General features: G+C 52.4%; 1 protein-coding gene across 2 annotated transcripts in view; it reads left to right on the top strand.

Moving 5' to 3' along the window:
- Nucleotides 1-380: 380 nt before the first annotated feature.
- Nucleotides 381-11,494, top strand: part of C2CD2 (C2 calcium dependent domain containing 2) — a 78,539-nt gene continuing 67,425 nt past the window's right edge. For both annotated transcript variants that reach the window (XM_013005367.2, XM_045284935.1), the window contains exon 1: nt 381-665. In XM_013005367.2, the coding sequence (XP_012860821.1) occupies nt 381-665 (285 nt within the window). The remainder of the gene's footprint in view (nt 666-11,494) is intronic.

Genomic DNA, 11,494 nt, shown 5'->3' with positions numbered 1-11,494 from the left:
GCGGGCGGGACGCCCCGGGCGGCGCGCGGAGGAGGAAGCGATCCCTGACCGCCGCCCAGGAACTTCCCAGACGCCCAGGTAGTCAGCGCCGGCCCGGGGCTGCTCTGCGTGCCCATTCTCCAGGTGTGAGAGGAGGGGGCGCGATCCCGAGCCGGGGCCATTGTGCGTAGGCTGGGCACTTCCTCCCGGCCTTCGCTCTCGGATCCCACGGCCCTGGACCCAGTTTTTCCACTCCCGCCCGCCTTTGCCGCCGCGCCCCCGGCCCGCCCTCCGCGCACACCCGTCGGCTTGCCGCGGCCTCATGCCCTGAGCTGCCGCCCGTGGGCGCAGTGCCCTGGATCCGGGCTGCCCAGCTCCCCGGCCGGGTATGAGCCAGCACCATGTCCCGGCTGAGCTCGTGGCTCAGTGAGGTCCAGTGGCTCGCGCTGGTGTCGCTCTTCCTCGCGGCCCTAGGCACGGTGGGCCTGTACCTGACGCAATGGGTGCTGGCCAGGGTGCGACCCCGGCCCCTTCGGCGGACCGAGGAGCCTGGCGAGGGGCATGGCGAGGGGCAGCGCCCGGAGACGGACGCCCTGCTGTCTTGGATCCTGTCCCTGAACTGCTGGCGGAGCCAGTGGCTAGCAGCCTGGGTGACGGCTCTGAACCAGGAGGCCGAGAGGAAGGGGGTGAGTTTCGTTGGGAGCGGGGGCGCCTTGGGGTCGGAAGCGTGCGGGGGGTCTGAGTGCCGGCTGAGGGGCAGAGCTCTTCCATGCCCGTGACAGAGCACCTCCGAAAGTTAGGGGGAAAGACCTGGAAGGCAGGAGATTCATTGTGATTCGAGTTTATTCACCAACTGTCCAAATGCTCAGGCCCCCAGCTGCTTACACCTGGGAGACAGACCAGGGTACAGGGACATGGCGGAGGAGCCGACTCCCGCCCTGCCCTAGCTCATTCCTGACCTTCCAGAGCTCCACGTGGATTCCCGCACCCAGACTCTAACTGATGCTGCAGCTGATGTATGAATAACTATGACCCAAATCTGCTTCTTCCTCCGTGGAACTGAACATCGCCAGGCATTTCTGTCCAAAAGGCTTGCATTCTTTGGGCAGTAGAAATAGTGAAGGTGTGCTGAAGCCACGTGCTAGATGTTATAGTGGGGGCTTTAGGTATTCAGATCATCTCGTTGAATCTCCACAACTCCTGTGACAGTGGTTGGCATCCTTTTACAGGTGAGGAAACTGAGGTCTCCTGAGGTTAAGTCACCTGCCCAAGGTCACACAGCCTGTGGGTGGCAGAGCTGGGCTTTGAGTCCCCTTGAGTTTGATCTCATAGGCCCTGCCTGAGGCTTAGTCCTTCTCTCCTCTCTCTGACACATTCCTCGGTCATGTGTCTTTCATCCTTAATTACTTGGCAGCTTTTTTTTTCTTTTAAACTTTTAAGACACTTGCATTCATAAGTTCCTGGCGTCTACTATTTCTAGGTGCTTCATAGGAAGGATTAAGAAATAAATGGTGAGCTCCGGGAAGCACCTTCCAGGCTTGGCTGGCTGGTCTTCCGTGTTTTCAGCACCTGCTTGGCTACAAACCTGTGGCCACTTGGCTTTGGAAATGAGGAGCCTCTGGAAATTCACCAGCCTTCAGAATCTTCCCAATCGGGTCCTCTGCCTGACCTTTGTCCCGTGACCCCAACACAAACGTGCCAGCATCTCTGTAGAGAGGTTGGATTGGCTGTGGTTTCGAACCAAAACCGAACAGCCAAGCTTTGAGTAAACAAACAAACAAAACCTTAGCATAAAGTTAACAGCTCCAAAGCCCTTGTTCTGAACTTTTGAACAAATAACTGTTCCTTGGTATGACTAGAGGCTTCAAGGTCAACAGAGTGACTTCCGTCCTGGTGCCTAGAATTTGTGTTCCGGATGTCCCGAGGTGGACATTTCCTCCCAGGGGAGCCTGCTCATCTCTTGTGGGGGCCCAGCAGCCACATGTCCTCACACACGTGAACAAAAGGATTGTTTTCACGTAGCTGCTGTCACTGACCCTTGAGCCACTTGGTGCCATCGTCCTGGGTTCGACCCCTGAGTCCACTGCCAGCTGGTTGTGTGCGAGAGCGAGTGTCAGTTCTGTAGGATCCGGCCACATCTACCCGGGGAATCCCTGACGGCATCTCGGGCCCAGAGGTGGTGACCCTAACCCAAAAAATAACCAGTTGTCATCAGCTGATTCCAAACCTGGTGACCATGGTGTGTGTGTTTGTGTGTGTGTGTGTGTGTAAAACTGTGCACCACAAGGTTTTCACGGCGTCGACCTTTCCAAAGCAGATCACTAGGCCTTTTTTCAGAGGTGCCTGTGGGTGGGTTTGAACCAACAACTTGCCAGTTAGTAGAGGAACACTTAACTGTTTGCTCCACCCAGGGATGACATGGTGACCCTGTTGTTGTTGTTGTTAGGTGCCATCGAGTCGGTTCTGACTCTTAGCAGCTCCGTGTACAGCAGAATGAAACACCGCCTGGTTCCGCACGGAGCTCACCGTGCTGTTACGTTTGGGCCCATTGTTGCAGTCACGGTGTCAATCCATCTTGTCGAGGGTCTTCCTCTTTTTCATTGCCCCTCCACTTTACTGAGTCTGAAGTCTTTTTCCAGGGACCGGTCTCTCCTGCTAACAGGGTGACCCTCGAGTCTGTGAATGTAGCGTAGTCCTGCCTCATTTCCTGGCTGGGTTTGAAAAATGTAGCTGTTTATTCTCACAAAGACATACAGGCTTAGAGACCTTGTATCGGGTTGCCATGAATCCAAATTAAATCGATGGCCCTGGGATTGGCTTGGGTTTGGGTGCAGTGGGCTGAGTGTTGGACTGATAACTGAAAGGTCAGTTGTTTGAACCCACCAGCTGCTCGCTCCACGGACAAAAGTTATGGCAGACTGCTTCTGGAAAGATTCACAGCCCCAGGAAGCCTGAGAGACCGTTCTCCTTTGCCCTGTAGGGCCACTGTGAGTTGGAGCCAACTTGATGGCAAGTGGGTTATTGGCTATGATGTGTGGGCCATGTGCCTGGGGTGTTGAGGGAGAAAGGAGGAATTTCCCATTCCGGTGTTTGCCTTGGATTCAGTGAGGTTGAAAACACTGAGGCCGATCTTTGAAGGTTCCAGATGAAAGCCTTTCCCCTGAAGAGGTTTAGCAAGGACAGTGGGAGAAGGCAGGGTTTGCTTGGTGGTTGAGGGACTGTAGAGCTGGTTGGTTTATTTGCATTTTCTCTGCCCTCTGCCTGCAGGAGCCCCAACTATGTACTGCACACTCAGAAACGCCCATGTTTTTTCCAAGCTCTTTCTTCAAAGTGGCAATCACGTATGTCGGGTCAAGGCAACAAGCAGCCCTGGCCTCCTCTGACAGGTTTGCGTGGAGCTGGCGGGCTCCCTGGTGTGGTCCTCACTTTTTTACTACCCAGCCCTGGAGTCTGAGGCTGCTTCGTGGTATTAATTAAAGTGGAAGGTTTTGCAGGCAGATATGACCTGTGTGAGTCGGCTCCCTTCAGCTGACTTGTCAGACAGCCTCCCGTGTCCCGAACCATCACTGTCCCCACAGTCATGATCCTGTGGGTGAGCAGGTGCTAGGGTTTATGCCTGAGTGTCCTGATCCCGCTGCCTCACCTGAAAGAGCTTCTCTCCGCCTCCCTACAACTCGATCCTCTTAATCCCTGACAAGGGCTGACACCCTGAGCCTGCTCTTGGCTCTGAGCCCCACGATTTTGTCTCCTCCAACCCTCTCTGTCCTGCTACTACCCTAGGCAGGGTGGAAACCAGTTCATGGCGTCTCACTTGGGGTCCCCAGTTGTTGTTGCTATCACATTGTTGTTAGTTACTGTCAAGTCCACACTGACTTGCGGTGGCCTTCCATATTACAGAATGAAACCTTGCCTGGCCCAGCACCATCTTCACCATCATTGATGTTCTTGAGCCCATGGTGCTTTTCGTTGCCTTTGTCCTAGAACCTTTTGAAGCTTCGTTATGGGGGCTTACCTTTCGGCCCTCTATTGGAAAGTGTTCTGTTGTGCCACAGAAGGTCACAGAAGGTCATCATCAGTTAATTTTCAAAAGTAGATCACCAGCCCTTCCTTCCTAGTCTGTCTTAGTCTGGAAGCTCTGTTGGAACCTGCCCCTCATGGGCCACCTCCTGAATTCGAGACACAGGCGTCATCACTTCCAGTCTCATAGCAGCACACAAGCCACCACAGTACAACAGGGGAACAGAGGGGTAGACACTGGCCAATACGTGGTTGTATCCAGCAAATTCCATAAAAAGAGGAGTGGTCTTCTAAATAGAGATAAGAACTTACCTTCTTTAAGGAGCCTGAGAGCCCTAGTGGCATAGTGGTTATGGGTTAAGCTGTTAACTGCAAGGGGCAGGGAAAGACAGGGCTTTCCACGCCTGTAAAGAGGTACAGTCTTGGAAACCCACAGGGTAGCTCTCGCTTGCCCTATGGGGTCGCTCTAGCTGGCGTTGACTTGGTGACAATGAGTTTGGTTTTGGTTTTTGGTTTAAGGAGCCTTGGTGGTACAAGTGGTTTGGATCGGCTGGTGACTAGAGACCGGCTGTCCAGTGGCTGTGCAGTAGAAGAGGCTTGGTGATTTGCTTCTGTAAAGGTTACAGCCTAGCACGCAGGGTAAGGTGGATCAGCTCTGCCCTGTTACACTGGGATGGCCCTGAGTCATGGCCCAAATCAATGCAGCTGACCACAGCAGAGAGCTCAGATGGCGTCGTGGCTTAGGCATTGGACACTGCTAACCACAAGGTCAGTGGTTCAAACCCATCAGCCCTTCCTCTGCAGAGAGAGGAGGCTTTGTGCTTCTGTGAAGATGTCTAGTTTCAGCAACCCTACACAGGATCTCTACGAAGCAGAATCTACGTCATGGCAGGGGGGTTGTGTGTTTTAAGACTGAAAGGAGCCCCAAGCCCTTCTGGCATGGCCGGCCTGCACTTTTCCAGAAGGGAAGACCGAGGTCCCTGAGCTGAGAACCAGGCGGCCCCACCTGCCTGTCCATGATGGGAGCCACTTTGCCCTGTGGGAAGCAAGTTAGACTTCACCCAGATATTGCCTTTAGATGTGGTCCAGCTTGAAGGAAAGAACGGATGGTTTAAGGTAGCATCCCACCCATGGGGACCTTGTCTCCCAGTGCTCCGAGGCTTGACAAATGAGTGACCGTTGTATCCTTGAGGAAGTCCCCGTGGTAGTGGGTTACTCAGTGGGCTATTAACTGCAAGGTCAGCAGTTCAAAACCACCAGCTGCTCTGCCGGGAGAAAGATGAGGCTTTGTAGTCCTGTGAAGATTTCCAGCCTCAGAAACGCACACACACGGGCAGTTGTGCTCTGTCTTATAGGCTCACGAGGAGTCAGAAATCCACTGAGGGTTTTGAATTCTGTACCCTTAGTGTGCAGGTGCTGCAGCAACACGGGCCCTATGTCTGGAAGGGGACCTGGATTCTGACACAAAAATCCTTCCACTCTAAGGATGGTGAGCCAGAAGCACCCAAGAGAAACCATCATGGACCACCAGTGCTGATGGATGCAGGGCATGAGGGAACCCCAGGAGAATCACCCAGAGAGTGTTGACAGAAAACTCATGCCTGCCAATGCCTCCTCCCCAATTCACACGTAGTAGGGGACTACGCTGTCACCTTGCAAATTCTGATGGGTTGAGAATCACCACTGAGAAGCCAAGTTCCGCTTCCCTAAGCCAAGTCCTTAGCGTGCACCACCCACTTCTCCAACACCATAAAGTGGCAGCTGCTGCCTCATATCGCACATCCCCTCCCTCCCCCTGTCTGCTGTTGGAAACACCCGATTCCACTAGATCTCACAGCACCCAGAGCACAGAAAGATCCCTGAACAGGCTCAGTGGCTGTCCAGCGGCTTAAAACTGAGCCCCTCGCTATTAGTGCTCTTGTCAGGCAACTGATGGAGACCCCTCAGCTGACAGAGAACTGCCCCAGGGGGTTTTATGGCCTGTGAGCTTTACAGGAGATCCCGAGGCCTTGCATTCTGTGGTCTGTGTAGACTTGAACCACCAACCTTGTGGTTACTGGTGAGCACGAACATTGCTTCATCCCAAGTTTTTCTTTCATCCCCCAATGATGCCGTGAATGGTCACGGAATGATGTGTGGGTCACTGGCCCCATGAGAGGGACCCACACACCCGCTGGCTCCCCCTGGGCAGCCCCAGTTTACTGTCTCCATGGTAGTGCCCCCTCCGTACTAGGCGGCCCCTGCGAGTGCTCTTGGCAACGCTTCCTCTCTGAGCTGGTGCTGCCTGGGCCGGAGCCAGCGGGAGCACTGGCCTTTCACCAACACCCCGGGCAGGTTTCACAGTGAGCAGGGCATGCTGGACAGGCTCCGGATTAGGAGGGTCACCGAAGCTGTTTGTTTTCTTTTGTCCCTTGGCGCAGGAATGTGGTACATGCAAATGACCAAGCTCGTTGGACAATTAGTGATCTCCGTGAAGACAACGACGCTGTGTCATCTTACACATGTTATTCATAGCTCCGACCCCGACACAAGCTCCTGCAGTGTAAAGAGCAGACACACTGACAGGACCCTCGTGCTGTGGAGTTACCTTTGGGCTCAGCCCACAGAAATCCAGGTTGAACGGCTGCTAAACCCGATGCCATCTGCATGAAGTCGGTTGGTCAGAACGTGAAGGTGGCCACCGTGGCTAAGGGCCATCCCCCCCAGACAAAAAAACCAAACACATCTGGGGAGTTGATGCTGACTCTTAGCAATCCTATAGTACAGGGCAGAACTACCCCTGTGAGTTTTTAGAGTGTAACTGTTTAAGGGAGTTGAAAGCCTCCATCGTTCTTCTGAGGAGCAGTTGGTGGTTTTGAACTGCTGACCTTGTAGATTGCAGCCCAACAAGCACTAAGTCATTAGGGCTCTCTCTAAGTGCCAAAGAACTTCTTTGCAAGCCTGGGTCCTCTACTGTGGACCTCCACATTCGCCTCCTCTCTGTTCCGCAAACATCCAGGGCTTTCTCTTCCTGGGTGTGCTCATCAGTCATACTTGTGTCTGTAACCCTTATCTTCATACGCCACAGTCACCTTCTACCCGACCTCCCGCTTCTACCATGATGCCATCATGCTCCTGTCTCCAGCAGCCTGTCCTCAGTCTTGGTACCTTGAGGTCGCTTGTGTCCCTTGTCTGTTCCAAGAATTGTGGGCTGGGGCAGAGCCCCAGCTGGGTCGGTGCAAGCCCTGCTAGACCCAGTACCTAGCCCAAGGCCAGCTCAGAGCAGGCCACCTGCCACTGCTGGTGGGAATGACAAGCCCAGTTAGGAAAGTGCCCCCGAAGCGGGAGAGACAGCGGCTTCACCATCTGGACCTAGGCCTTCCCCTTCCAGTAGCCGGCCGAGCCTTGGGAAATAGCCACGCTATGGGTTTTGTTGTCCACCTCTAAAGACTGGATACAGGAGGAGGCTTCCTGGTGACTCTGGAGGTGAATCCCAGGAAGAAGCCAGTTCAGCTTGTTCATTGTACTCAGCCTTTCTCTCAGCAGGCCAGGAACTCACAGGAAGGGAGACTGGGTGGTGGTGGAAATGCTAGCCACCATTCAGCCCAAGCAGACGGCCCGTCCTGCCAGCCTGCTTGGAAGTGGCCAGAGTGGAGGAGGCCTGTGGTTCCTTTGGAGACCTGGGTAGCCCACGAGTTTGACCCAGAGGCAGCCGCTGGAACTAGACAGCCAGTGGTTGGGTTCAGGGTCCACCTTGGCACCTCATAGCTGTGGGACCTTGGGCAAGTCCTAATTCTTCTGAATTTCAGATCTATCTTCTGTACAGCGGGTGACAGTAGGGTTTAAGCAGGAGAGTAGAAGCTATTCTTGTACAGATGAGGGCTGATTGGGAGCTGTGCCAGACATGTAATAAAATGCCCAGCATCTGACAAGGGCCGGTAATGGTGGACTGCTCTCTTACAGTATTCTTTTTAAAAACTTGTTTCAGATGCCTTTGTACTGACCAATAGTAACACTTTACGACAGAATAGAACTACCCCTAGTTTCCCAGGCTGTAAATCTTTGTGGGAGTAGAAAGTGGCCTCTTACTCCCGAGGAGTGCTTGGTGGTTTTGAAGTTCTGACCTTAGGGTTAGCAGCCTAATGTGTTAACTCACTGTACTAGCAGTATTTCCCTATTCCTCCCTAGACTCCCCCAGTAGTAACGCCTTACAGCAAATAGTTGATATTGAGTTGATTCCAACTCATGATGGCCCGGTATTTGTCCCGAGTAGAATTGTCTTCCCTAGTTAGCATCGTGGTTACGTGTTGGGCTGCTAAGAGCAAAGTCAGTAGTTCAAAACCACCAACTGCTTTGAGGAAGGAAGATGGGTTTTCTGCTCCCATAAAGAGTTCCAGTCTCAGAATCCCCAGGGAGTAGGAGGGGGGCAGTGATGCCCTGTCCTTTGGGGTCATGATGGGTCAGAATTGACTTGATGGCAGTGAGTTTGGTTTTGGGGTTTTAGAGGGTTTTTAATTCCACATCAGTTTATGAAAATCGTATGCTTTTTTTTCTTACGGCTGCATCGTGTTCCTTCGTGTGGTGGTTTTAACAGCTTATTCAGCCACTTTCTTATGTATGGATGTAAACGTTGTTACTAATATTTTGGCAGTGATAGACAATATAGCAATGAATGACCTTCTGCATATGGATTTTAATATTGTGTTGGAGGCGTCTCTCCAGCAGAGATCCCGAGAAGTAGGAAGGGTAGACCCAAACGTAACTGCTTGAGTAGTGTTGTCAGCTATTGCCCATCCCCACCTCTCAGGATGCCTTCCCACCAGTAATGGATGCGAGTCCCTGTGTCTCCATAACAGTCTGTTGTTTAAAAAGAAAGTTGTTTTTTTTTTTTAAATCCTGATACATGAGAAATATCTGGGCTGTTTTACTTTCCATGTCTGGAATGGGGATTGACTGAAGATTCCTTGGAAAAATGAGGCAACTACTCAAAGGTAACTAAAGATTCACAGTTTTACAAGCCCCATGCATAGGCTGCCAAACTTGTTTGGCCTACTACCCCCTTTTAAGGAAAAAAAAAATTAGCACCCTCTGGCAATTAAGAATGTTTGTACTGTAGCCTATAATCCAGTACAGTCCACGATAAAGTGTAGGTATCTGCTCTTGCAGCCCCCTAGGGTTGTTTTAGCACCCCCTAGGGGGAAGTAATGCCCACTGGGGAAACACTGCATATAACCGAAGGGCTGCTTTGAGGTGGAATTGACTTGATGGGAGGAAGTCGAGTGTTTTGGATATTCTGAATGTGTGTATGAGTCACTTGGCATCTTTTTTGTTTGTGAATTTTATGTTGTTCCATTTTTCTGTTGGGTTTTTGGTCTTTCATCCTTCAGTTTCATACATTTTTTATTATGTTGTTTGAATATTAACCCTTGGTGGCATGTGTTGTGAACAGTTTCTCCCACCCTTTTTGTTGGTGTTGTGCTTTTTGTTCTTTAAAAAAAAAAATCTGTAGCCAAATTTTACAATTCCGTATTGCTTCTGGATCTTTCGCCATCGTTAGAAAACCTTTCCCAACACTGAAATTTGGGGGAAAAGAGGAAACCACCTGGTTTCTTCCGGTTTTATATGGTTCATTGTTTACATTTGGATTTCGATCCATTTGGAGTGTCCGCTCATGTGTGGAGTAAGTGATGGAGCACTATTATCTTTTCCTAAATGGGCGTCCAGCTCCCCTAGCCTCTTTAAACAACACCAGCAACACAAACCTTCACCCATGGATTTGAGATCTGCTGTGTCTTGTGCTCAGTGTCACCGGGAGCCGGTCAAGGCTGGACTTCCTTTCCTAGTTCTCGGAGCTGATGGCTCCCACACCAGCACCACTCTGTTTTCCTGATGGAAGTTCTGTTGGGTTGGGGATGACGTCATCCTCCTCGATCCACAATCAATGCCCAAGGAAGAAAATGATGCACTGTACTGGGCAAATCTGTTGCAAAAGCCCTCTTTAAAGTTTTCACAGGCATGATGACGGTGCATCTGAACCAAGCCATGGTTTTTAGTTGTCTCACCTCCAAGTGGAAACTGGACAGTGAACAAAGAGGCAGAAGATGGGATCCATTTCAGTTGCGCTGGTGAAGAAGCTTGAATGGACCGCTTGAATCATTGGAAGCACGCACAAATCCAGGTTAGAAGAAATTCAGCCGGACCGGTCCTACAAGTGAGGATGGTGAGACAATGACTTGCTTACCGTGGACATGTCAGGGGCAAAGACCAGTGTCTAGGAAAGTCGAGTAGCCACTGAGTCAATTTCAATGCACAGTGACCCTGTGTTCAACAGGTGGTGTTGGTTCCTGAAAGGCATTGGTTGGGAATCAAACCCAGGTCTCCGCACGGAAGGCAAGAATCCTACCTCTGCGCCCGACCAGCACCAGCATTGGGGTAAGGGGGTGGTTGTCAGCTGTTCCTGAGCGAACACTGACTCATGGCGATGCCACTGTATGAGTAGAACAACTCCTTAGGGGTTTCTAAGGCCAAGACCTTCCAGAAGTTGAGTTTTTGTCTTGCCAGGTGCCTCTGAGTTGCCAGCCTCTCGGTTAGTAGCCCAGAGCTGAACCAGTTATGCCAAGCAGGGACCCCGCTAAGAGTATATTCTGGACATGCTGCACCCTTGTGCTCCTGTGGGGAGAGGCTGCCGCAGGCTTGGGTGAAGCCATCCTGCACCCTTGGGCTGGCACACAGGGCCCATTGTTCCACCCGCTGGTGTCCAACAGCTGTAGCATGGCCTGCTGACCAGTCTGTTCCTTGCCTGGCACTGGGCCCTGGCGGCGACCTGCATGCCCAAGCAGCCGGGCTCAGTCCTCAGGGCAGGGCCATCACCAAGCTCGCAGTAGGCCCGGCCCACTGTCCCCCTCAAACAAGTCCAGCTGCAGAGTGGCCTGCCAAGTGGTGCCAACACCAAGCGGCCATCGCCTCGCACAGTGAGATTTGCTCCTCCCCGGTGATTTTTTGGGTGAGGTGATGGTGGTTGTCATCGGCTGCTGTGGCGTTGGCCCCTGAGACATGGTGACTCCGTGCACAGTTCCTGCCAGTGTGGGACGGAGTCCGTGGGATTTTCGGTGGCTGAGTTTGGGAAGTAAATCGCCAGGCCCTTCTTCTTGGCCTGAATCTAGAAGCTCTGCGGAAAGCGGTGTTAAGTATCACAGTGGCTTGGAAGCCGCTGCTGACAGGTGGGTGGTGGTGGCCGGCAGGGAGATGTTGCCGAGACAGTGTGAGATGCTGTCGAGTCCGTTCTGACTCCCAGGGATCCTCTGCGCCACAGAAGGAAGCAGAATCCTGCTTGGTCTTGTGCCATTCTCACCATTGCCAACGCCAGCCCCCGTTGTTGCAGCCGCTGCCTCCGTCTCTCTCCTTGAGTGTGTGTGTCTGTCTGTCTTTCCATCTTTCCCTGATCCTCCGCTTTACCAAGCATGGTCTCCAGGGACTGGTCTCTGCTGATAGCACCTCTAAAGTATGTGAGATGACCACG

Source organism: Echinops telfairi, unplaced genomic scaffold, assembly GCF_000313985.2.
Source record: "Echinops telfairi isolate 266 unplaced genomic scaffold, ASM31398v2 ScPeMD7_7469;HRSCAF=8507_0, whole genome shotgun sequence".
NCBI lineage: Eukaryota > Metazoa > Chordata > Mammalia > Afrosoricida > Tenrecidae > Echinops > Echinops telfairi.
Note: the sequence above shows the minus strand (reverse complement) of the source record. Positions and strands in the feature narration are given on the sequence as shown.